Source organism: Dicentrarchus labrax, unplaced genomic scaffold, assembly GCF_905237075.1.
Source record: "Dicentrarchus labrax unplaced genomic scaffold, dlabrax2021, whole genome shotgun sequence".
Taxonomy (NCBI): domain Eukaryota; kingdom Metazoa; phylum Chordata; class Actinopteri; family Moronidae; genus Dicentrarchus; species Dicentrarchus labrax.
In genome coordinates, this window is record NW_026136720.1 from 8,332,701 (window position 1) to 8,358,764 (window position 26,064).

At 39.6% G+C, this 26,064-nt stretch overlaps 1 protein-coding gene across 1 annotated transcript in view; it reads right to left on the bottom strand.

Moving 5' to 3' along the window:
• Positions 1-6,442: 6,442 nt before the first annotated feature.
• pdhx (pyruvate dehydrogenase complex component X) overlaps positions 6,443-26,064 on the bottom strand; it is a 32,349-nt gene continuing 12,727 nt past the window's right edge. The window contains exons 4-11 of the mRNA XM_051383582.1: positions 24,760-24,968; positions 23,368-23,466; positions 17,217-17,388; positions 15,730-15,877; positions 13,663-13,721; positions 11,879-12,037; positions 8,337-8,401; positions 6,443-7,460 (exon numbers count right to left, since the gene is read on the bottom strand). Coding sequence (XP_051239542.1) covers positions 7,205-7,460; positions 8,337-8,401; positions 11,879-12,037; positions 13,663-13,721; positions 15,730-15,877; positions 17,217-17,388; positions 23,368-23,466; positions 24,760-24,968 — 1,167 coding nt within the window. The 3' untranslated portion in view covers positions 6,443-7,204. The remainder of the gene's footprint in view (positions 7,461-8,336; positions 8,402-11,878; positions 12,038-13,662; positions 13,722-15,729; positions 15,878-17,216; positions 17,389-23,367; positions 23,467-24,759; positions 24,969-26,064) is intronic.

Consider the following 26,064-nt stretch of genomic DNA (forward strand, 5'->3'; position numbering starts at 1 on the left):
AGTGGTTCATGTGAGCACACACCCTTCTGCCTCTCCCACACTTGCCCCACCTCCCCTCCCGCCCCACCTCACACAGCCTCTCTTTTCCTCTCCCTCGCCCTGCCTCTACAGTTTGTAATGGATAAGAAGAAGGTGATCTTTCCTTGTGTCTGGCTGCTTATCCATGTCCCCCCCCCCCCCCACCTCCTCTTTTCATGTTCCTGACAGCAACAGTTTCTGAGAGCCCATCTGGTCTTTTGTTCAGTCCTCACTCCATTTTCAATTCATCCGATTTTCTTGTCTCTGCTCACTTGCGCTTTCTGTCTTTCTCTCTTGCTGTATGTCTCGGTGTGATCCTTTGCCACCAATTGAAAGAGGTTACATCCACTTCACAGAGACACAGCTCTTCATTAAGTTTTTATAGATGAAAAATGTGGATAGAAAACGCTGAATGTTACACTCATTTCTGTGTGTATAACATCATTTTACCTGCCTTGATGTCATTGCTCTGATTTGCCAACATACATAAATTCATCAAAAGAAAAATATCTAAGATGCAAAAGCAAGCACTAAAGAAAGAAATACTTAACTAAACGCCTGTCTACTCTGTACAATACGGATGATCAGGAAAATCCTGTTCCAGTTGCACTTCTAGCTAGGGAGCCCCCTAATTTAGAACCGTGCTAGATGCTATCTGCAATACCTCTCAGTATTTTTCCCTTCTATCATGAGAAAAACCCATATTTTTTACCTCAGGTTTAACATTTCACTACATCAGGTGACGGATGGAGTCATCTCAGGTTTCTGGAATCTCCCCTGCAACAACATATCTTGTGTTGTTTGCATACGATTGCGCAATATCTCAAATAAACAACTGTGATAAAAATGTGTGACTGGTCTGTAATTCTGTGACTTCCTTACCAACCAACCATAAAGAAGATCTAATGGCTCAGTGCGGCCAGTAACTTAGTCATGGGAACAGCACTTAAACTGACCCTTCAGTTGAACACAATTATTATTACACTCAACATCTCATGGCAACCTTATTATGGCTTTAGAGGGAAAGTAAGGGGATCAACAATGCCATCAAGATACATCCTCGAGACCATTAATGTCTACACAAAATTCCACCTAATAGTTGATGAGATATTTCAGTCTGGACCAACCAACTGACCAGAAGACCTGTATCATCATCCTTAGAGCCACATCACTAGCATGGCTAAATATGTAAAAATACACCCGAACACATAGACCATCAGAGCCCCAAACATAATCCCCATCACACATAATGATCTATATATAAACATACAGGAACATAGTGCGGAACAATGCTAAAGACACTGAGAACAATGTGTACCAAATGAATCACAAGGACAAGTTCCTCTACTTCCTTTAGCATTTGCTTGCCTCCTGTCTGGGGGAAACCATTGATTAGAATGATAGGTCGAGTGGTTTCGTAAGTGGACAGGAAAAGAGATCATGGTCAAGACTAAGATTTACCTGGAGAGGGTTTAGATTGAGTCTGGACAGGATGCAATTTATTGTATTTACCTTTTCTAATGAGTGAATTCAAACCCACTCATGATTTCAAACAGAGAACCTACACACCCTACACATGAGCCACTTCCTGTTTTGACTGTTGCCATAGGGACATTTGTTTATAGATCATCTGAGGCAATAACAGCAAAGAAACACACATGTTTACAACAAATATGAACATCTATGGTTGTATCTGCTTCAAAGTTTTATTTTTATATGTAAACCATGTATTGAATTTCCCCCCGTGTGTGACATGTGATACATAAATAAAGTTTGCCTTGCCTTGCCTGCTATACTATATATATTTTCTGTGATATGAAGACAAATGTAAAAATGTCTAAATTAAAAGTGATTTATAGTCCAATCTAATAAAAAAAAAAAAAAAGAACTGAAAATAAAACCGTCAAAGTGAAATCCAGACAGATAAGATAATGGAAAACAAAAAAGAGTGTAAAAACAGAAAGTGACAGAGAGACAAATGATTTTCCAGCCTGAGTTAATTTCCCTCTCAGAACAATGTCTGCCCTAGTTTCTCTCTTTGGAGAAACAACATTGACACAAAATGCAAAAAACGATCCACTCCTTTAATGAATAGTTGGGTCAATATGTAACATTTGCTGTGATTGAAAAATCTCTTTTCAAACACTGTCCCATGTAGGCAAGACTGAATGCGAAGAAATCTCGGTCAACACTCAAGCATGACAGAATACACAAAACACTAAACCACTGCCAGTCTATAGAATTAATATAAACTTGTTCAGCTTCGTTGAAATTATCATGTTGAAAAGCATGTGGGGAACAAGACTGTGCATGGCCTAATGGTAAAGTGGTTTATATTTCTCATTTAAGTGTGTAGTGGCTTTGAAAGAGGATGTAATAAGACAAGGGGAACCTATTTGTAGCCAGACCAGCCTGATCATAACCAAACAGGAAAAACTCCATGGTTATTATTTGGCTAACTGTGCTGTATGACATAACAGCAGGAGAAAAAAACCCCACCAAAAAAACCCCAGAAGTGAACAGCTGTATACTGGGAATGACTGAACCTTAAATTAAACACCAGACAGCTGAGTCAACCAGTACTCATCCAGCAAATAAAAAAACAAAAAAAAACACACATCCATGATGGTTACTTAGTGCGGACAAACACATGCACTCTCCTCAGACGTCCTTGTGGTTGGCAATTCTTGTGGTAATGGCTGACTAATGGCACCTCCTCAGCATTCCTGTTAGACAGCGTGCCTTTTTCCCTCCGACCAGCAGTCCCTGGAATGCGACTTGAAGAGATTACAAGATGTCCATATACGTACAGAGCAGCAAAACGAAATCCATCATTCGCTGTCTAAACTTCCAGTGAGTATAAGTGTGTGCACAGATGGTGTAATGATGAGAACTGCGTGGTGTGCAGTTACTGGTGCAGAGTATGTGTGTAAATTATCAGTATTGGTAATATCACTGATATAAAATATTTGAATCTGACACACCCAAGGAAGAATATTTGATCTTTGTTATTTGACAGATGTTTGTGTTTTCATCTAACAATTTCACTTCCTGTCACAACTTCCTGTTTAACTGGCAGCCTGAGACTACTGAGATGCTCTCAGAAAACCATCTCGGTTGCTACCTATGCTGTATCTCTGAGGAGGGGAGAGAGGTTGTCAGGAGTGTGTCCTTGTTGTGTATCTTTGGCCGATAGATGAGCTCTGCCTGACCCTGCAGTGTCTCAGGCTCAATGAGCTATCCTGGCGTCATGGGAGCATGACTGGAGTGCTTCAAAAGGCCGGGCTTTGTGCAACAACAACAAAGCAAGGGCCTCGCTTGTGTTTGGGTGCTGGGACAGCAGAGCGGCTGTGTTTAGACAGTGAGTGTTACAGAGAACTGTATAGCCATCAGGAATGTCCTGTGTCATCCCCAATCTGGGTCGTACTGTCAGTCAGCACGGTGCTGATAAACCACAGTTATCTCACAGGTGAAATGTTTGCAGATGCCAGATTGTGGTTTAAACATATTTCCTTTGAAACAGGATGCCTTCAGCTGAGCTGGAATAAAAGCTTTTCTGAGAAATAATACAAGGGTCTATATGTGTAACTCAGACTGAAAAAGGAAGTATGATGTGATAAATTAACGTCAGGCTTTGCGAGCAGGGTCTGCATCACAGTTAAAAGATGACTGAATAGAGAAGTGCTGGTAGTGGGGGAAAATGGGGAGACCAGAGGAAATCCTGTCAACAATGGTTGAACAAACTTGAGCGTGAGATAATGTGGATGAGAGCAAGCCTCTACCCAACCCTGGTGATCATTCACAAAGCCTGTTCACACAGGGAAATATGTGCCTGTGTGTGCGAGAGACCAAAGACAGAGACACAGAGGGACTCCTGAGAGGCAAAACTGACTAAAATTGTCCACGATTAGATGATACATCCATTAAGTTCCTTTTAAGTGGGCAAATTATTCATCGTTGATCCTTATTTTATCCTCAAAAACACTACCTTTCTTGAGAAGACAGAGAAAGCCATTAAAAATCCATTTGACTTAATTTTAATTCATTCCAAAGCCCGTTAATACATAAATGGTTTCACGCTTTGATACAGCCTAGGAAGTCTGGGAGGGGCTGGATATAGGCTTAGGAAAAAGGGTGGGGTCCAGACAGGGGGACTGCACCACACCCCCCTTACCCTGTGCTCTCCATCAAGAGGTGCTTCCAGCCCTCACTGGATGTGTAGTTGAAACCCCTCAGACATGGAATTCAGTCATTTGGACCACTTCTGCTAGTTGGACCACAGGATTCATCATCATCATCAACGTATCTGAAGGATGTCCAAATATCAGCACAACAGAAGCGCACACTTGCTCACTTTGGTCTCCATAGCAACTGCCTCCATCACTCTCCACCGAGCTGTGTGTCCATGAGTCTGACCTACACGCCAGCTCGAGCCCCCGCACTATCTTCAAGACCCTGCAAACAGTTCATCAAAACCTCTGTGGGAACAAATCTAATTCCTTCTGTCTGGCAGCTCTCTTATCCAGCTGTTACACATAACAAGATTGGTGGGCAGAGATTGGCGGGCAGCAGTCAGAGGAGTAAATGTCAGACTGTGACAGGAAAGCCAAGGAAATGTCAGAATCTGTTTTGGTGCATTTTTTCAGAGCCGATATTTGGAAGGGCATTGTTCAACTGCTCTGCTTAACAGCAGTTGTCGAGCTGATAGCTAAATGTGACTTAAGAAGTTCTAATAAAAGAAAATGATTTCACCGTCTCGACATACAGTACCAACCGAGGGCACATTAGACCAGAAAGAAGGCTGTTGTATCAACGCAAGAATAGTCTACTTTGTCAATAATATTAAGCCAGAAGGATATTGCATACCAATTACACAAGGAGGCTTTATCTCATTAGGCTAGGAGGCATAGTAGTACAAAAACATGAGACAAATAATCCACATCTTTTAGAAAATGTACTGTATGTGTGGTTATCACCAGTTTGGAGCACACTGTTTTTCTGTCAAAACCACAACTGTTCACTTCCTGCCAATTCGCCATGTGATTTTTTCCCTATGTGCTTTGATGGCAGCTGACATGGTGGTTTTGCCTTCTCAAGCAGTTGCCTCAACTTCTGCATTTGACTTAATCTCAGGTTGATCTGTGAAGCTACTGTATCTCTTCTCAGCAGCTGGTGAAGTTGTGCACAGATAAATACTCGCACAATATCGCAGCTGGATTATGAGCGCCGCTCACCGAGCAATAACACATTTATATTCAGTGAGGAGGAGATAGAAAAGAGATAAGTCTGGCTGAGACGAGGAGATGATGTCAGATGATGGAATATGGCCTCCAATGTGCTGTAATAACATACGCAACTTACAAAACTGAATGATTTGCAAGTGTTGAAAAAGTGAATGTCGGCTACAAATTTAAAAAGAGAATGTGAATAATGAATGAAGTAATGGTTAAAGTGACATTTCATGCTCATCAAATCACTAAACGAGAAACTTGACTCTTCTCCACATTGTTGTGTTGTGATTATGACTCAAGCTTAAAGGGCACCGTTTTTGTCCTCTCCTCACTTTGTATTTGAGTGGACTACCATCACTATGGCAACTAGCACTGTGGAAGGTGTATGTGTGTGTCTGCAAATGGTGAGCTGAACAGTGGGCATACTGTAGAAAACAGCTGGGCTTTTTGCCTGTAAGCCTCCATGTCCCCTGCCTGTATGTCTCCCTTCTCAACGCAGAATGCACACATCTCTATCTGATACCACAGCAACCACAGAACAAAGGGTCCTCGCTCCACCGTCGTTGAAAAGTGCTTGGTTAAGTACACGAGGAGTTGCAGTAAAAGCAGAATAGTATAGAAAAAGACTTTTATTGGAGTTGCTAACAGTGATTTTCGCTATACACCCCAGGCCGTAATAGCGGTACATATTAATGCAGTTACTGTACTTCTAGGCCATTGCTACCTGCGTAATCTGCAGCGCACCTTAGATCATTTAAATTCTGAATTAAAAATGTAGAAAGAAGAACCATGAATTCAAACAGGTCTTTGAGCAGGGTCTTTTCGCTGTCAAACTGCATTAAACCCATACTCTCACTGTATAGTAGTATGTGGTGTGCAAAATGGAAATCTAAGCTGGAGACAAGAGAAAGCCTAAGATCACAAATTTCCCCATTTCAGCAGTTTCTTTCTCATCTCCGAAAGAAACAATACCAAACCCTGCTTATTCACATCTAGGATAAGCTCTGCCAGACTGCTGCTGATACATATGTAAACAGCTGTTCTGCCCAAGCTTACAGCAAAGATAAACATCTGCCAGCAGAGGCTGACCTGTATACTCAGCCCAGCAAATTATCCTAATTGGCTTCTATGAAATAATTATTATGTAATCTCTTTAGATTCTAATTAAATAGAAACAGACACACACACACATCTGTGGTTTCCCTGGTGAAACATCATGAAGGTGGAGAGAAACGTTTTAATGAGGCGTGCATACATTTCAAGGTTGAACAATTTGTTTTATTAGTATCTAAGGAAACCAAAACCTTAAAAAAGTTAATGTACTTATTTTGTATACACATTTACTTGCAAGATTTCATGGATATCACATCTGTTTTGAATAAGTTAAAACATATTAACATGAACAATTAGTTAAGTTCTTAATTCTGTTTGAATTTTGGACAGGAACAGGAAATGGTTCATCTCATGAGAAACAGTGCTGCTGCTGATGCTCAGCAATAAATATCTTTGACGAATGAACATAGGGAGGTTTTAGAGCACCACTACATGTTTATTAATAGTGACATGGAGTAGATGAACAGGGACTGGAATATTGAACTAGAATAACCACTTTATATATACACCACTGGTGTGACCATGCCTATTACAGTATGTGGGATGCACCCTGCTATGCAACTTCTGTCTTAGTAATATTTGGCACCACTGCTAGAATCCTCTCGCACTCTAGCAGAAGCCCAGTTTAACTCCTCCATCACAAACCTGGTGATTATCTGTCAGAGGCAAGCCACAACCAAAAGTTTATACTATGTACAAGCCCACTTCATAAACCTTAATCCTAGCATGAACAGGAATCAACTTTTAAGAGCTCTCTGCTTGTGAAAGCACAGGACAAGCTTTGTCATGCAGGTGTTTCTTGCTTCGTCTTTCCAATCACTTTAACAGACATTTCACTTTTTTCAGGCCAGGGCCATGCGTCGCGGTTGCTCTAAGTTGGCACGGAATTTATCCAGAAACCGTGAGGCTAATTCGTCATCCACCAGTCGTCCGTCACTGGATAATGTAACTCTCATCAGCTGCTGGGTGCGCAGGGTCTGGTCATCCTCGCACAGCCGCAGCTCGGCCCTAGAGGTCCCGACGGCAAGGATGCAAGCCTGAGGAGGGTTGATCACGGCACTGAAGCCGCTGATACCGAACATCCCCAGGTTTGATATACTGCCAACCGAGAGAGAAAGAGAGAAGGGAGGAATGAAGGGATGGAAACGGGAAGAGAGATGAGACAGAACACGTTACATTGTTAGTCAAGCTCAGCAGGGGGAGAAAACGCATAAAAATTAACTAAGCAGACATTATGGTGGTGCTAAAACAAGCTCCTAGATTCAAAAGAGAATGTTACCTCTTAGAGCGAGTAAATAAAAAATGAGAGGGTGAATAGAGTATATAAATATAGCTGGCTGTGAACATCTTATTTTACAAAAGAGAACACTGATCAGTGAAGATTAATACAGCAGCACGCGCCTCCAAATCTCTCCCTAAATGTTGTGTATGGTGAGCAAGACTGACCCGATGGCAGTTTGCGGTTTGCCTTAATGAGAATTCTAGCTCAGAAGGATGGAAAAAGAAATAGAGGAAGGGCGTACACATATATCCTCAGGAGGACAAAGAGGGCTGCATCTCCATAGGAATTCATCGCTCCTGCCTGACACAGAAACCCCATTTATGTCTAAATGACACCATTAATTCTAATGAGTTGAAAAGCCTCCCTTCTACTTTTCTGCAATTGATGGTGCAGTAACTGATGGCACTTGTCGCCCAAGACCACATTCAGTTCAGGCCCATGTGAAATGTAGAATATGCATTATGTATTGACTATCTGTGAAACCGGATTTAAGTCATAATAGTGGAAATTTATGATGATTATCTTATCGCTGAGCTATAAAAAGAAATTGTGAAACAGTAACCACACAAAAACAAATATTAAATTGACAGAATTAATTTATGCAAAAGATTGAAGAGGAAAATAACATTAAGTTTTATAATGTTCCATATACCTCTATTTTACCCTAGAGACTATGTGTGTCTCAGGCTTACCTGAATGAGCCTCCCTGGTACTCCTCAGGTAGAAGTTTCCCATCTCGAGCCTTCTGGGCTAGCGCCTATGGAAAACATTACATGTCACTTAAACTCAGAAAACACACACACGCCACATATGGACTAAATGCTGTTCAATGCCACACTCTGAACCTCACTAGGGAAGCCTTGTCTTTTTTCATTTGCTTTACAGTACTTCATTAAACCAACCAAGGAGCAGTAGCAGCAAAGGCCCGCAGGTTGGAATTAAACGGCCGAAAGAAGAAGAATATGGTAGTAGATATCACCGAAGTTATTACAATTCATCCTGAGGGGGGCATGAATGTCTGTACCAAAGTTCATGGCAAGCCATCTAATACTTGCTGAGACATTTCACTCAAAAGCTGTAAAGACCAAATGTACATATTTTCCTAGTTAAGCTAGAAACTACTAAACATTCAAATTAATGCCATGATATTCTATAAGTTCTGCTGTGGTGACAAAATATAAAATCTTGTCTGCCCTAGTCACTAAGGAAAAAAGCCACAGCAGCCTGCAGAACAATTGTCCTTCTACAGTTTTATAGCATTCAGATCTTTTGGTGAAAGGCCACAAAGGTCAGTTTTCAAATATCATGTCAGGAAAATTATTGAGTCCAATAGCAAGCAGTGAGACAAACGGAAACTATCGGACAGTGCACTGCTAAAATTTAAAAAGGGAACTGAAAAGTGAACACCCTGAAGGATGAAAACATCCGGCAAGGAAAACACACTCATTTCTGCAACCAGATTCTGTGAATTCATGTTCTATCAGAGCATGCATGAGAGCCTTGGAAAAATCACAACGTACCTGTCAATAAAGAGCAAAGTATGTTGATGGTGTCTGGCGTGAGAATGTGTGCATGCACGTGATCCATTAGACCTTCACTAAGAAGCATTCCTGTGATTCTCTAAACATGTTTAGTTGTATCACAGATCAAGTATGAGCTTTCGAATGTGTACAAGCTACATTATACTAAAGACCTGGCTGAAATAAAACAGAAGCCATTTCTCTAAGTCAGGTTGAGAACACTGGATGGACACCATGTGATTATTCAAAATGAACTTTAATCAAATGGAAATGTGCTTAAAGGTTAATGCAGGGACACAACCAACACAGAAAGTAGAGAATGACTCACATCATGAGACATAGTGGGATATGGTGGGCACATTTGAGATAAGAGCTTTAAGTATAAAAACAGTTTGATGTTCCACTTCATCACATCTATAGCCAGCAGCTACCTCTCTATGCTTCATTCAAACCACATGTTGATTTTAATTTGAGACCAATAAGGACTCACAAATGTAGATGTAACTCAACGCTGCAGCACAACTAAGAATAACAGTGTGGGGCAAAGCACATGTTGAAGGCTTAAGTGGACGAAATTGTCCGCAGTCTTATTGCCCATGCTTTATAGCTGCTGTTCTCTATATGTGCATTACATGTAATGTTCTGATGCAGAGATTTGATGTCTAATGTCACATCTGGTTTTATTTTGGTGTTTCCTGTTGAGCCTTCTAAGTTGATCATGTGGTTTGTGGGCTGAGTCTATATATGCTGTTTAGCTCTCTCTCATCAACACCGTGGCGGTGCTTGGTATCTGAATTTCAGTTATACCTCCTTTAGTAAACTTCTGTCTCAGTATTGTGTCCATTACGATGTTTGGTATTTGAGCCAGCTGTAACACTAAGCACTAACAGACATTACATTATTTGACTTGAAGTAATCAAAGTTATTTAGTATAGACAACATACATAAACTAGAATTTGTCTATTGTCTGCAGTGTTATTGACTCTGAATCTTAGAAACTAGAAATATAAAAAAAAAACGTTAACTAGATTTTGATTGCAAAACACATGAAAAATAATGATCTTTTTTTTTTCCTTTCCTTTCCTTTCCTCATGGTATGAGCAAAATAATGCCCTTCGAGGTGTCAATAACCAGGAAGTATTTAATTGGACTTCGCAGAGTTGGTTCTGGCCTCAACATCCTCCAATAGTTCCTAATAATGGACACCTCGTCGGACATTATCCCTTACACAATTAAGTGTTAAAAAATAATAAAGTGTTTTTGTTGAAATGTTTTAATCTATAGAAGTTCTGTCATGTTGAATTGAAATATTTCTACAGTAGCCCAGAACAGACATACCACTGTAACCACTGCTTTGTTTTTTTGTGTTGCAAATGTTTAGTTTGTGTTGTCCTATTATATATGGTGAACTATATGTTAAATGTCTTTTATTGACTGTGTATATACAGTAATTCATAGGACATACAAGTTATACTATGTATAAACTATGAATATATATGAATTTATACTTTGCTATGTGCAAAACAAATTTACAACAAAATGAATGCACACAAAAAGAGTTAATACAAAAACAAATGTGTAAATTGGGCAAGGTTGGTGTGGAATTGTAATGAAATCTCTAATAAACACTACTAACTATACAACCACATATTGAGGGAACACATCGTTTCCATCGGCACTAAAGCTCCATATTCACAGCTAGTTTTGCAAACACTTACAATCACTGTATAGAATAAGTGCGCTAAGATGTCTGTCCAGACATCACCTCACGGGCTATCGCAAGATCTGTTTACACAAATTACAGAAGAGTCATAAATCCTGGAATCTGAGCAGAAGTAAGTCTGAAACGACACACCCATTCCCTCCCTTCCTCCCTCAAAAACTCTCACTGACACTCAGACACACTTTGAGTACAAATATTCTCAGCTACAATCACTGCTACTATTACAGTCCTGTTCATAGGGTTAAAAATCGTCTTATAAAACCATTAAATTGTTTTGTATCAGACACCATATGTTCACTGAGACATATGGGCCCTGAACATTCAGGTATATTACACCAGGTCACTGCTGGTGAGAGACATGCATTACCCTCATCTTGAGAATTCCATCTATGTGCATCTGTGCCCTTGATGAGCAAGAGTGAGAATTACTATCAAGTGTGTGTCTGTACATGCATATCAGATTTTGAGAGCTTATTTATGTGTTAGGGAATAAATGCCTGTCCCCAGCTGTTGACAGAGAAGTGGAAAGAGCTGACCATTGTTGCTTTGTATTCCATCTGTGGCCAGTGACAGCTGAGACCACAGCCTAACAACCCAAAAATCTAACCATCTCAAATATAATCAGTTATCTACAGATCTAGCCAGCTGATCTGAAACTGTTAATTCTACGTGGTGTAATAGAAAAAACAAGACTTTGTATACAATACAGTTCTAGCCAGAAGGCGAGGACAACTACAGATGCCCACAGAGTTTGTTTTCCCATACAATCGGGCTGCAGTCAAGTCTCCCTTATCTATTCCCACGTACAAATAAACAGCAAAACTCAATTTCTTCACCTGAAGTGATACACTGAACTCCCACGCAGCTTCAAGTTATAATCTACCAATAGGAAATAACTCTCACAACAAGCTTACCTCATAATATATTATAACACAATGGTATATAATGTTTTCTGGTCTTTAATTCCTCTTACCCTTGTGATTTTTTTTACCTTGGCATTAGCTGAGATCTCCTGGACCCCTTTGTTTGCAGCATTCTTAATGATCGGGGTAATGAGGCCCTTGTCAGTCGCCACTGCGATTGAAATGTGGATGGAATCAAGTGCACGGGGTCCATCACCAGACCAGGTCACATTCACTTCTGGCATCTCCTAGGATAAAAAGTCAGAGGTCAGCCTAGGTTTTGACAGATAAAATCACTGGACAAGAGAGAGATACAGAGCTTTCCTGCTTCCTTCCGTTCATGGGTGTGGAGAAGCAAATTAAAGTCTCATACGATACCAAAAACATGTTTAATATGGCATGCATAAAAATCAGTTATGATAAAAGTTTGAATTATATAACAGTAAATGCGGGAAAATCATGAATTGATTTGGTGGTGAATGTACACATTTACTATCAGGCGAGCAAATGGAAAAACAGATTTACTCCTATATCTATGCATAAATAGTCTGCAGATTTTTAATGAATTTGATCTTGATGATCTTGATGATTACTGTGGTGGAGCCTCAATAAATAAATATAAAAAAAGTTTTAATCTGCCAATGACGACACATGCAGCAATTTGTAAAAAAAAAAGACAAACCAAAATTGGCCTCAAAGCGACTTCCTGATGTACTGAGGTTAACTCGGGGGAAAGAACAGTTTCCTTTTGCCAATTTTCTGGTGTTACAGAGTTACACAAATAAATCAAAGATCTCAGTTTAGCGCAGAAGCCAATCCAAAGAGGTATTTTGGCCATGTGAGACATTGTACTAACAGTAAAAAACATAGTGTCCGGACTATGAGAGAGCCATGTGGTGCTTTGGCATTTTACACTTGCATTAACTGTAAACTTTTGCATACTTCGTTCCACATTCCTTACATATACTGTACTGTAACGCATGCACTGAACAGCCAGGTTTCTCAGCTGATGCTTGATCTTCGTATAGCAGCGTGTCATATATGCACTTTCTGCCAAATAATAAAACCTTTTGGAATTTTTTGTATTTCTGCAAAAATGTGACCTAAAATGAAAAGTATGTTGTTTGGGTTATTCAGATATTTTTGGACTTATATGAAGATCTGATCACATTTTTGCAGAAATATATACACACAAAATTCTAAAGGGTTCACAAACTTTTTAGCAGCACTGTATCCTCCTGCAGTCTGCGGCGTGCAATGTTGATGCTGCCTGACACATTTTAACGCTTACGGCCAACACATACAGTGAAGCAGACACAATATTCCATGATAAGTGAGCAATGCTGTTCTTATCAGATGCTGCTGAGACATTCCTGCCATGAATAACTAAATTACCAGAGGACCACATTTATTTTTAACATCCATTTCCCTTCACACATTCATCAAATCATCATTAGTCGGTATATTTATTCACAGAATTGACTTTTGTTCCCTCAATTTCCCTAAAACTGCTGAGGAAGATGGATGATGGTTTAAGAGACAAAAAAGAGAATAAAATGAACACAGAGTCTGAATCTATATTTGGACTGGTCTTATAATGGCAGTCCTACAAGGTTATAACCATATAACAGAGAAACCTTGCTGCAGAAGTATAGTATAAGAATTTAGTGATCAAATAATGATGCCTTGGATATGTACAGTATGAACTACAGATTGCTGTATCCACGGGCTTTGTTAAGCACTGAATGACAAAAAAAGACCAGATACTTGTTGGAAAGGAAGTTGATAAGCATGTATACTACAGACATACACATTGTTAGGGGATGAATAAACAAAGATGAACAAAAAGGAAGTGATTGTGAGCAATACTTACTTTAAGTGTAACAGCAGCTGCCTTGATAATGAAATCATTCACAGACACTTTGATTTGTTCTGAAAAAACAAAGAAGAAACAGTCTGTGAGCATGTGGTCCTAACTGCCCAACTAGGGTCAAAGACAAATATGGGGTGACAACAAATGGACATGTGGGCCTGTATTCTGTACCTGCGAGCGATACTACACATTCCCACAGGGGGAAGAAAAGTCTCATATATCTTTCTGACCTAGACTCAAGCTGATCAGAAAAGTCCCTCTCTAGATGACACAGTCACTAGGGTTTGCTCCACTCCCCTGCCTATGTGTAACACCAATGGGCCAGGCGGGCTTGGCCTGGCATCGCTGCCAACCTTCGCTAGCGTCTATTAGTGCAGTACCAGACCGTTATGAATGCCGCGAGCGGGATGATTAACGAGCTAACCGTGAAATCGCACTGCTCCTGAACAATGAGGGTCCGCAAAAACAACCGGGGAGAGAGAATCCCTCAGTACACACACAAGCTCGCTAATAGGTCTGGAATGGCCGTCCCATTTCCTCCATCACTGACACGGGACCCAGAGAGATTTACTGTCTGATTGACAGCTAGGCAACGTTCAGCTAAATAAAGCCAATTATGTGATAGCTTGTTGAACTAAATGTTTAAAAATAGGAAACTGACAAAACATTCTTGCTATATCAACATGAAAAATGGCCCAAAGTAAGCATAGGTTACATTTTAGGAATCCATGAAAAGCACCCGTTACGGATAAATATTTTCTTGGCCGAATAAATGACTGTTGTGTCATGTAACTGAGTAACTAACTAGACTCTCCCTTCACCTTTAACACGCACTTCCTGATGGGTGTTGCACAAGAATTTGTGGTTAGTGGACAGTAAACTAGGGAAGTTGCTAGGAGGCTGACAAAGTAAGAGAGCAGCTTTCCAAAACACGGGGAAGACACTGCTACATCCTGCTAGTGGTGCATCTATAATTCAAACTCTATCAGGATCAGAACCAACCTTACTAGCTCTTTTCCTATCTTACACTGCCCTCACACATATCCTGTTCTACAGAGGCCTTTAATACTTTTCTTGAATACTGTCATTTATTACAAAAGGTGCACCAAGAAGCCAGCACTAATTTACACCAAATTTTGTCCCTCAACTTGTTTGCTGATACAGTTTACTTTTTGGCCTGGAGTGAGCCATAAATTAGAGTTGTGTGTTATATGTGTATGGCTAACTGTGGGTGTCTTATCAAGATTTGATCAGCCTTGCGTTGTAATGTGCGGTGTAAAGAAAGAGCAGATCTGATCAGACATGGATGTTTCCAAGATACCATAACGAATAATAATGATTCAGAAATTTAAACCCCCCTTATGCCATTCATAACCCACATCAACATGTGAACTCTCTGCTACCCACACCATGCTGGGTTATTATTAGATGCAGGAGATATATATACGTAAATACATTTCTCATGTATGTACTAATATTGGCAGGACTGGTTTCAGGTTTAGAATGAACTTCAAATTGCCACACAAACTGTGTTGCATTCTCATGGAAGATTTTAAAACGTTATTAGTGGCTGTTTTTTGTGATTCTTGCAACTGTTCATTTTTTATTAATTCCTTGTTTATTGTGTTGTTCCTGCTTGTGGATTCTGTTTTTGTTGTTGTATTTGTTGTTTCTTATTCTCAGGTCTCTCTTGGAAAATAAATCCCTTAATTTCACTGATACAGCCTGATTAGATAAAGATGAATAAATAATAACAACAACAACATCATCATCATCATCATCATTCACATCCATTTCTCCTTCTCAGAAAAAGAAATAATCTCTCCGGAATGGTAGAGGTGTGTGTTCATGTTGTTTTGAACGAGACGTACACGACAACCCTGACGGAGAGGACATGACTGTCCTCTTTGTCAAATGAGCAGTCATGTGAAAACCCTGAAATCCAAATCTTCATGGAAAAGTTTCCTTCTAAATGTTTCTGTCAGACCTTCACTTAAGGACATGATACTGACATGTGCATGAAAAGAATAGTGTACACACACTCCCCTCAGAGTTTCATGTTTTTACCTTTGGCCAAGTCTTTGCGGAGGTGCATGACAGCAGCCATGTCACAGTCAACCGAGGCGTACGCGTGGGGGATGGTGGTCTTCGATTGCGTTAGTCTTTGAGCAATCACACGGCGGACATTTGAGGCCGGGATCTCTGTGAAAGTGCCCTGAGGAGAACAAGTGGAGGGAAGGGGAGGTAAATAATTGAATGAGGAGAAAAGGGCATTTTAAAAGAGACAACAGGGAAAATAGTGATAGACATATCTCTGCGGCCATCAATCAGTCAATAAATGCATGGGGTTAACGATGTAAAGGTGCTTTTGACAAGGCTGTCAATCTTGGAACCCACTGGCTACCTTCTGACGACAATTGGCGAATGTTTTGGGGGTTCAAGTGCAGCCAGCCCCCAGGACATCCAGGCCAAGACTTGGCCCGTGTGCTGCTCATTGCTTACTGTCCAATCAGCAACTTGAGATGTGAGAATGTTAATCCCTATAAACAGATATCTGCATATGAATGCAAAATCATCTTTAGACAATTGCTGATAGGGGATTGCATTTTAGTCAATGTGCTCCGCCTCTTTTGCTCTCCATGTGGACTGTTTACCTGCATGCAACCAAAGCCTACTCAAACGTGATTGGTTAGTACCACTCAGACTACAAACGGAAACCAGAACTGCTTATGATACTAAAATCTTGTCCCTTGCCTACCGATTCTGCATTGAGTTATGGTGTTAAACAATGGCCAAAAAAAGTGTTTCTCTGGCACATTATGATGTCATAGTGAAGTTGACCTTTGACCTTTTGGGAGAATAATGTCAATAATTTCTTCATCGTTGGATCCCATTAATCATCAGTTGGAAATTTTGTCATTACCACATCAATTCTAGAATTAAACATGTCAGAGTGACCATTACCTTTGACCACAAAAATAGAATCAGTTCAACCTAAAGTCCAAGTGGATGTTTGTGTCAAATTTGAAGAAATTCCCTTGATGCGCTCTTGATTTATCACATTCACAAGTATGGGACGGATGGATGTACAGTTGTATGTACGTATATATGCGCATGGCTCTAGGTTGGGTAAAAGTGTGTGTATTTGTTTATTTATAGCCCAGTCTCTGACATCAATAGGTCAGATTTTACGACATACACGCTCATGAAGACTTTATAGATTTAATATGGTGCAACAAAACAAAAAAAGACTAAAATGGGTTATCAACAAGAATGGAATTTCAGAAATAAAGATCTGTTTGTTATTATGTTTGTGGTATTTTGCAGGCATACTTAATCTTAGCTATCGGAAGTCTAATCTAATAGGCGAGTACAGGACTATTAAGATGCCAACCAGTCAGTATGGTCGCTCATCATTCCCATTGGGCCTTTGAAAAAAGCAGGATGGAAGATGTAGTAGTTGTTAAGTGTCTGTGTAGCACTACTAGAAAACAGACACTATGGTGTGTAAGTGTGTTTGTGTGAGAGAGAGAAACAGAGCGAGGAGTGCTCACCGGTGCTCCTGGTTTCCCTGGTACCGAGAGAGGAGGTATGTTGGGTCTGCTGCCTGGAGGTGGAGGTGGAGGGGCAGTAGCAGTGATGGGGACAGGACTCGGGACAGCCGTGGCAGTCATGGCTGGGGTTGCTTTGGGCGCAGGAAACTTCTTCAAGAGATTCAACGCATCTCTGTTCAAGTAAAAACATAATATAATATTATCATTCTCTGAAGGACCCAAATATAACTGCCCCCTTCCTGATGACCTGTCTGTGTTGGTCATAAAAATAGTACAGGCTTCACTATTTGTCTGTATTATTGTACATCTAGCTGTGCATACTTTATGCACTGCTTTGTCCCAAAGTAAACAAGTAAAACTTGTGAGCAGGCCACTTGATATTTTCCATTATGGAGATAGAGGGGGAGGCGGACTGACGTGGGTGGAAATGAAGGGGCAACAAGTTGTAAATATGGCATACCAATATGGCAGTCAAAACAACCAGAGATGCTCCAATCCTAAACACATTAGAGAATTGGACTCATATCTGGATTACATAACTCATAAATTATGTTAAGACCAAACATTTACATGGGAACAAAAGCTCCGCAGCTCTTTCTAAAATATGCTGCGTTTATGTCAGTGTTATTTGGGTCTATCTTTCTTGAACTGCACAAGTAAACTGGCTGTCTCCAAGTATGTCTGTTAAACAGATGAACTGTGCTATTTTGTTGTTTTCGTTGTACATTTCATGTTTTCTGGTATTTATTAATGATGGCTTGAATTTTTACAGCGAAAACCTAAATATTCCAGATGAAAAGTGCTGTCAGTTTACTTTGCTTTGACCAATATAAATGAAATAACAAGTGTGTGAAACAAGACTAGCAAAACTTATGACAGCACAATAATGTATAATTCACCCATATATTCCCACTTGGCAAGCATATAAGTAGCACCCTGCTAGTTTTATCTGATGTTTATTTGTGTCAGGCTTAAAGAGAGGTAACTTTCAGTTGTCCTCCGATTGATGGGTGACATGAGAATCATTTGTTAGCTAGTCACAAACAAATCCCATCAGGGTAAGGCCAAGGCAGCTGCAGTAAGGGATAAGCTCATTCAAAACCTTTGATTCAGGATCCTTAATCCCTAATTTTCATATGGCATCTTTTCTCAAGGCACTACAATAAAATAAACAATAAAAATAATTTTTGGTACAGACACCTAGTGTTATGTTGCATAAATCAAAGACGGACTTGCTGATCTACAGCTAACTTGAGAGTTTATTTCTACCACAACCAATTCAATATCAATTATATCACATTGGGCTAGTGTGGTCCAATTGATAATGGAGTGTAATCAGCCAATATTCTCTCCAATTAGTTTGAATTGGTGACCTCTATAAACGCTGATCAGAAGAGCTGATCATCATTAATTTTATACAACAGGAAAGTTATGCAGTCTTTGACACACATAGATTTACCGCCGGTATTTTTAACAGCCAGGGACTTGTTTTAGTATTTTGCAATAACCAACAACAGGATCCAAGTTGTGTCATATTTCACATGCGGTCTGCCAATAAATACACAGTATTCAATTCATAATTGAATAATTACTGAATTGAATTAACTAATATACAATGTTGTTAAGAATAGCAAATAACATAAGCCATTACATTGGGCTGTTAGACATGGGAAGATTCATTTGTATAAGTACATTTCCCACATATAAAACATTTCTCACACATCAAATTACTGCTGTTTCGTAGAGGTAATGAGGGAAGTGACTACTACACTGAGTATTGATAGAGAGGGGACAGAGAGATATACAGAAGGGTGGAATCACAATTTACTGAAAGAGCTGCACCGGATTTATCACCCATTCATTTTTGTTTTTAGCAGCGAAAGAGGTGGGAGGGGCAGGCATCAGGTGGGCCTGCTTGAAACTCCCTGGTTCCACTTCAGTTCGCTAGGGTCCATCTATCCACACACATCCAGTCTTTTGTCTGGACCAGCTGCCTTTGACCTCACCATGTATCCCCGAACAGTCTGGGCCCCACAGCTATTTTCTCCTTGTCCCTCTCTGAGCTTCAGCTTTTTATTTCCTCTAGCACACTGCCCCCCCCCTTAGCTCCTCTCTCACTGATAGTCCCTCCACAAATAAATACTTCTGAGGCAACTTGGAAATCCCCCAGCTAACCTGAGAGGACCACATTGATGGTTTAATGATTATAGGCCACCACACAGAAAAAGGAAAAAGAACATTCAGCTCAGAGGTTATATATGACTTATAATTTGAATGGTCGTAAAAAGAGGACAGCACAAGCAAAGTGACAAAAAGATGCTAAAAACAATTTAACAATATTGAAAGTAAAAAAAAAAAAAAAAAAAAAAAAAAAGGATCCAAAATGCTGAGTGGAAAACCTGCCTTATTCTTAAGTGAGAATATATTAGGAATATACCATATAAATTCAATAGGAAGTCAAGTCAACAGCAGGCTACAGTGGCCACTGGACAATAATGCCATAGATACCTTTTGTGTAGCTGGATGGCATTTGCTATTCACACTGACCATTTACACCCCTACTGACAGCCAAAGCAAAGGAGCCTCTGAAAGACTGGGAGAGGGTGTGTAGAATATTAAAAAGGGAACGAGGCAGCTCTCAGGCACACACACATACACGAATAAAATGGGCACCAAAAGTACACACATGAATAAACTTTGTCTTCTACTGCCACCTAGGACAGACTAAGGTGGAAGAAAGGGTGCTGTAGTCATTGAAGCTGCTCCACTGGACTGGTGTGTGGTATTTCTTTTTCATGTATTAACAATCTTATATTATATAAGATATATATATTAGATATAATATATATATAATATAAACACCCCATTATGCCTACATCCACTTTTCTTAGTAAATCCAAACCACCACTTCATCCACAAGGAAGTTGGTTAGCACAAACAGTGGCACAGTTTCACAGTTGCAATGGAATAAAAAATATAACAACAATATTGGTGGCAAACATTATGAAAATGTGGCTGTTTTTGACATGCCACAAGGCAGTAACATTATTTTCAAATGATCCTTTCTTTTAAAACACAACCTTGTAAGTCACTACCATTACATGGTGTTTTACTTCTAATTTACTGTACATATGGTTTATACATGGGGTCCTTTTAGTATTCTTTTATGTGAACAATTTGAAGTTTTAACTTCAGCTACATACCAGAGAGCCCAGGATCAAGAAAACCTTTCTTTGTTAATGAATAGTGTTAGTCGAGGTCAGATCTGTCTTTAAAAACCTACACTTTTTTAAGCCCGCCCCCATTGCAATTGAACCCTTTTTGTGAATTTTTCCATTTGCGCTGCTAAACCTACATCAAAAATACAAAAGTGAAACAAATAGATATACTTTGATATGCAACTATTAAACACTCACCTTAAACCTAGAGTTGGTTATTTTAAACTAACAAGCACAACCAAAAACATCTGCTTGATAAAACCCTTACTTTTGGATACAAGCAGGCTACACGAAGCTGACAGCTTAAATGAGCTTCCTTTTTGAAGAGTGTTTTTGAAGGCTTTGGCCAATGTAACAGTTATGTTTAATAAGTGAACTAATAAAAATAAAAATAGTAATAGCTACATACAGATTTCATTAGAAATGTCCTTCAAGGTCATCCTTTTCATATGAATTTCCCCTGTGTTTCCCATGCATTTACACTGAGTACAGTCATACATTCTGTCTGTCTGTGGGAAAATACTAACAATCACTTGACCCATGGGAAGTTAAAACGTATCTCCTCTTTGCTATTTATGACAATGATGAAAGAAAGAAAAGTCGCAACTCAAATGTTTTTCTTGTACCCACTCTGTATTTAAACCTTTCTATGGATTATGTAACATGCTATGATCTCATCCCTGGGTTGCGTGACCTCTGTTATTCATGGCTACGAAAGAGGGGCCTCACTAGAGCAGAGGGTGGAATGGGAGGGGTACCTTTTCCTGGTTTCAGTCTTATCTGATGTGCCAAAGGACAAAAGAGGGGAAATCGGGTCTATTCTGGCCTTTCTAAAAGGAGCTAAGCCTATATGGAACTATTCTCTCCAAGGAGATTTGGTTTCCAACAAGAACAGCCTCACAACATACCTAAGCTATAGCCTATATACCTAGCCTCAGCTATTCTGTGACATCAAAATGAAAATATCTAAACATCCAAAAGGCTGTGGCTAAAAGGAAAGGGCTAAAAGACACCAATTTAAAAATGTGGGCATCAATTGGCTACCCAATGCTGTAAATAAGAAAAAAAAATAGACCACTTTAGTAAAAACTTCACACTGCAGTGGTATGGTTGCCACAATCTGTTACACATCTGTGCTCTTGCTATTACAATGCTAAACAAGCACCTAGTACTGACACACCACTTCCTGTTTAAACAAAACAAGTAAAACATAACTGGCAAAATGTGAGACAATTTCTCTTTATATTGAATTCTTGACCAGGTCTTCTAATTAGCAAGCCTTATCATCTTCCTATCAAAGCTCTCTTCTATGGTTTAATCATGAAAGATGTTTTTGTTTTGCAATCATACTGGAAACCCCACATATTACTGATTTATTAGCAGGATGCTCAAACTAATAATCATTTGTATTCATCAGCGTCCATTCCTGATGTTTTGCATGCAACACCCTCAAATGCACTCATTTTTTAAACAGAAAAGACACACATATATATATTTATCTGTCTGGCCAACAAACTGTGTGGAAAAGCATAATTTAATTCAGAAAGACCTCTTAGTAAAGATGCAGTGGTTTTTTTTTTTTTTAAATTAGAGTCTTTCATCTCCTGCAGAACCTGCCTCTGCTTTCTTTTATCAACCTTCCTTTCTGAAGCCTTTCTGAGCGAATTAGCTAATGAATTGGCATGCTGAGTCACACATGGTCTGAAGAGAGGTAACTGAGCAATCACGCCAATTCAAACCCTATAATTGTTATAATAAAAACAGCATAACTAATTGAACAATTTAAACTCCAAAACCTAGAGATCATGTTTCACCCACCCAGCACAGACGATGCCCATGTTCATTAACCCAGACAATTAACTACTTTATACTAAAGGAATGAGATACAATACATACATGTATATCTTGTTTTTGGGATTGATAAGACCTCTGTTTGTAAACATATATATCGTAGTGGTAATGGTAATATGCATATTATGCATTAAGAGAATAAGATTCACTGAATTTCTTGATGGAGCTTTATATTCTTCTTTTAATGCTTAAGACGCGCATGTCTGAAAACATATGGTCTGAGTTTCCATGGTCACCAGTGGGTCCTGGAGACTGGGTTGCTATGGAAACCGAAGTTGCTTAATGAGATTCCCCAGCAGGGTGTTAGGTGGGTAACGAGAGCATTCAATTAGGTCCCTGCTGACAGCAGGTGGCCATTAGAGCTGTGTGTATGAAAGAGTGACTGTGTGTGTTCACAGCTTTCTGTAGTGTGAATTCACCTCATAACAGGATTAAAGCACCTTAAACTTAACCACCACATTTATTTCAATATCTAGTTTCATTTTTTAATTCACACTGCTTAAACAATGGCTGTACCTTGCCTTTCTCTGATTGACATCTCTTTCCTTCAGAGACAGTGCAGTGTTACGGTTGCCACAAGTTCACATTTCCGATCTGTGCCCTTGCTATCACAATGCTAAACAAGCATCTCATACTGACACATCACTTCTAGTGTAAACAAAATAAGTAAAACACTAGCAAAATGTGAGACACTTATGTTTATCTTGAATTCTTGATTTAGCTGATTAGCATGGCTTATCATCTTCTTATTAAAGCTCTATTTTTTGAAACAGCAGATAATTCTGTAAATAAAAACCTATCATCCCACACCCTGCATGATAGTAGGTTTGTTTGAGATGACTTTCACCTCACCTGGAACATTAACAAAAATAATAAAAACCATAAAAATTCTAAAAATAAATTGCATTTGTACAATAAAAAAAATAATATTGTCAACTATTCTTGATACTTTTGGTGACCTCAGACTGGGACCAATAAAACTGATGGGAGATTCTGTATTGTACATTCTTGCATTCAGGAGGATATATCTCACATGAAGTATATAACAGGCTTTAGAGTTAAAGCCATCCGTCCATACTCACTCCTTGGTGATAAGTCCTCTTGGTCCAGTGGGTGTGGCCAATTTTGGGTCTAGCCCATTGGTGTCCAGGATATGTCTTGCTGCTGGACTCAGACGTAACCTGGACAAGGAAGTGAGAGTAAGATACAGTTTCACAGTTGTTCTAGTTCTGCTTTTAAACTTCAGAATTTTTCTTTTCAAGGCTGAATATTAATCCATGTCATCTTTATTTGTGAAGTGTTAGAAAAAAGACTCATAAACCAAGTCCTTGTACAGCAAAATATTTTTTTAAAGCATTTTGGTCTAGTTTTAAGATATGATAGCAACTGCATTCACACATGGGAAAGAACCTATTGCTTGGCTCAGATAACATCTTTATCTCAGTTTTAGTTTTACTTGACCTAACTGCCTTAATATAGCCTATTCTTGTATCTATCGCCTGGTGGTCATACTTGCTGCACAACACCTTGACGTTTCATCTTTCACCCCTGTCACGCTGATGTAGCCAAACTGCAAATGTGAATGTGTGGATGGGCTCAGCGTAAAATGTTTGCATAACAAATAGGCCCTGTTTGATATGTGGCAGCTCTTTTGCTTTCCACAAGAGTATTTATTGTGTAAACAGGGGTAGGGCAGGATCTCACATATATTGGAATGTGAACAGAGAAAGATGGTTTCTACGTGTTAGATGGTGGTAGATAGTGGAAAACCTGAAATCAGCATGGCTGTATACTGAACAAACAGTATATTTGCAGTTCCACAATTCAACTCAGTGACCACAGTCTCTGATAACATGGCGGTCAACAGGGCTACTGGTTGTCCATTTATAATGTTTACACAACAACCAAAACAAAACATGCATCACAGATAGTTGGAAACGCCCTCAGCTCTCGTCACTTAATCCAAAGTACTGTGGGTTACAAAGGTTAGCTCTGTCTACTTGACAAGGGCTCTTTAATAGCACAGACTCTTCAGAAGAGTAAATTAGGAACAATTTTCAAAATAAACATGTGTTTAGTAGCATTACCTGATGTTTATACAAACATTTGACTAGTCACCTAATTAAAAAAATCAGAGATGTTTTAATAACACTGTGACACTGAGCTTACTCATACTGTCATACTTTAACAACAAGTTTAACTTACCAGTATAAACCAAGTCAAGCTTATCTGGGGATAAAATGATACATGTTTGGGCTGAAATAGCATACAAATCAAAATTCTTTTAAGATGGCTAAATTGTAAGTTTAGATTATCACAATCGCTGGTGCCTAGAAGATGTTACCTTCCATTATGGCCACATAAGGCCAGGAGATGAGTGTATAGAGAGGTTAGCAAATCCCTTGTCATTTGATAAATCTATACAGTAGACAGGTATGGTTTCAACTGCTAAAAAGATGGAAGGCAGCACTCACGGTCCTGATGTGGCTGGTTTCGGTGGAGGAGGTGGAGAGGAAACAGCTGGGGGCACGACTGGGGCAGCGGCTGCATGTGTAGCAGGTGAAGCGGCAGATGGAGCTGCAGCCTCTGGAGGGGGGATCTCAACCTGCTTCCAGTCCTGCCCTTCCTCCACCATGAGGGCAATGAGAGTGCCCAGGCGCACGTTTCGACTGCCCTCATCCATCTGTAAAGAGGGTGAGAGTGACATTTATACAGTAAGAGGAGAACGTGAGCAAAACTGGTTCAGTACCTTCATGCAACTGAGACTGCTAGAATAAATGTGAAGGTCTTTTGTTGTTTTGAAGCACAGAATAATAATACATTATAAAGTGATACTGAAGTTAATTAGTGGCCACTAACAGATAAACTAAAACTACTATCAATATTAGGGAACCTCTTTAAAAAATGACAGTCTTCTCATTAACATCACTTTGCATCATTCAGTTTTCCTCCTCTGTTGACTTAAAAAAAACGTTACTTAAAACCTGACTGGGCAGGAATAGGTTCTTGGAGTGCAATGGATGCGTTTTCATGCTGTTCATAGCTGTTGACTATTGATTCACTATCGTGTTACAGAGTAATCCAAATCCATTCCAAGCCTTTTGCTACTCTCCCCAAGCTGTGCAAGGTGTTGTTCCTCAGTCAATATTGATCAGCCTAAATGAAAGGCCAGGCACAATACACAGGGTTGGGCTGCTGCACTTCATCCCTGTTTAAAAAAGGTATCCATTTAGTGAGCTGCATCTTAAAAGGTGTAGCTCAATACAAGGAGTTCCTGCTTTCTTCATTTTCTTATTCCCTCCTTGCTGAAAGAGGCTAAAATCCTGGCTGTGCTCTTGCATATAATCATTACATGACATTACCACTGATCAGCCAAGATATGACAGCCAGCCTTTTTTACCAACTGACCAAGTGAAAAAAATAAGACACAATTTCACAATATAATGGTGAAAATTGAAAGCACCATTAGTAAATCCACAGTGATCTACACACTCCGCCCCCACCGCCACCGCCTCCTTCTAGCAGGCTTGCAGAATCAAAAGCGTAACTCCAATGATCATATCCACCTAACTGGAAAGAACAGCAGACTATGTGAACACCTGCGCTCACTGGTAGAAAGAGCTGCACGCCCATGCTTACACTGAGCTAATTTAGTTCAATGCAGACCTAACTGTCCTGCAGCAAGGTTATAAAGATAAACCTAACCCCTAACACAAATATGTACATGGAAAACAACCAGCACTGGCACTGCAATACAAGCATCTATTCTATTGGGGTAA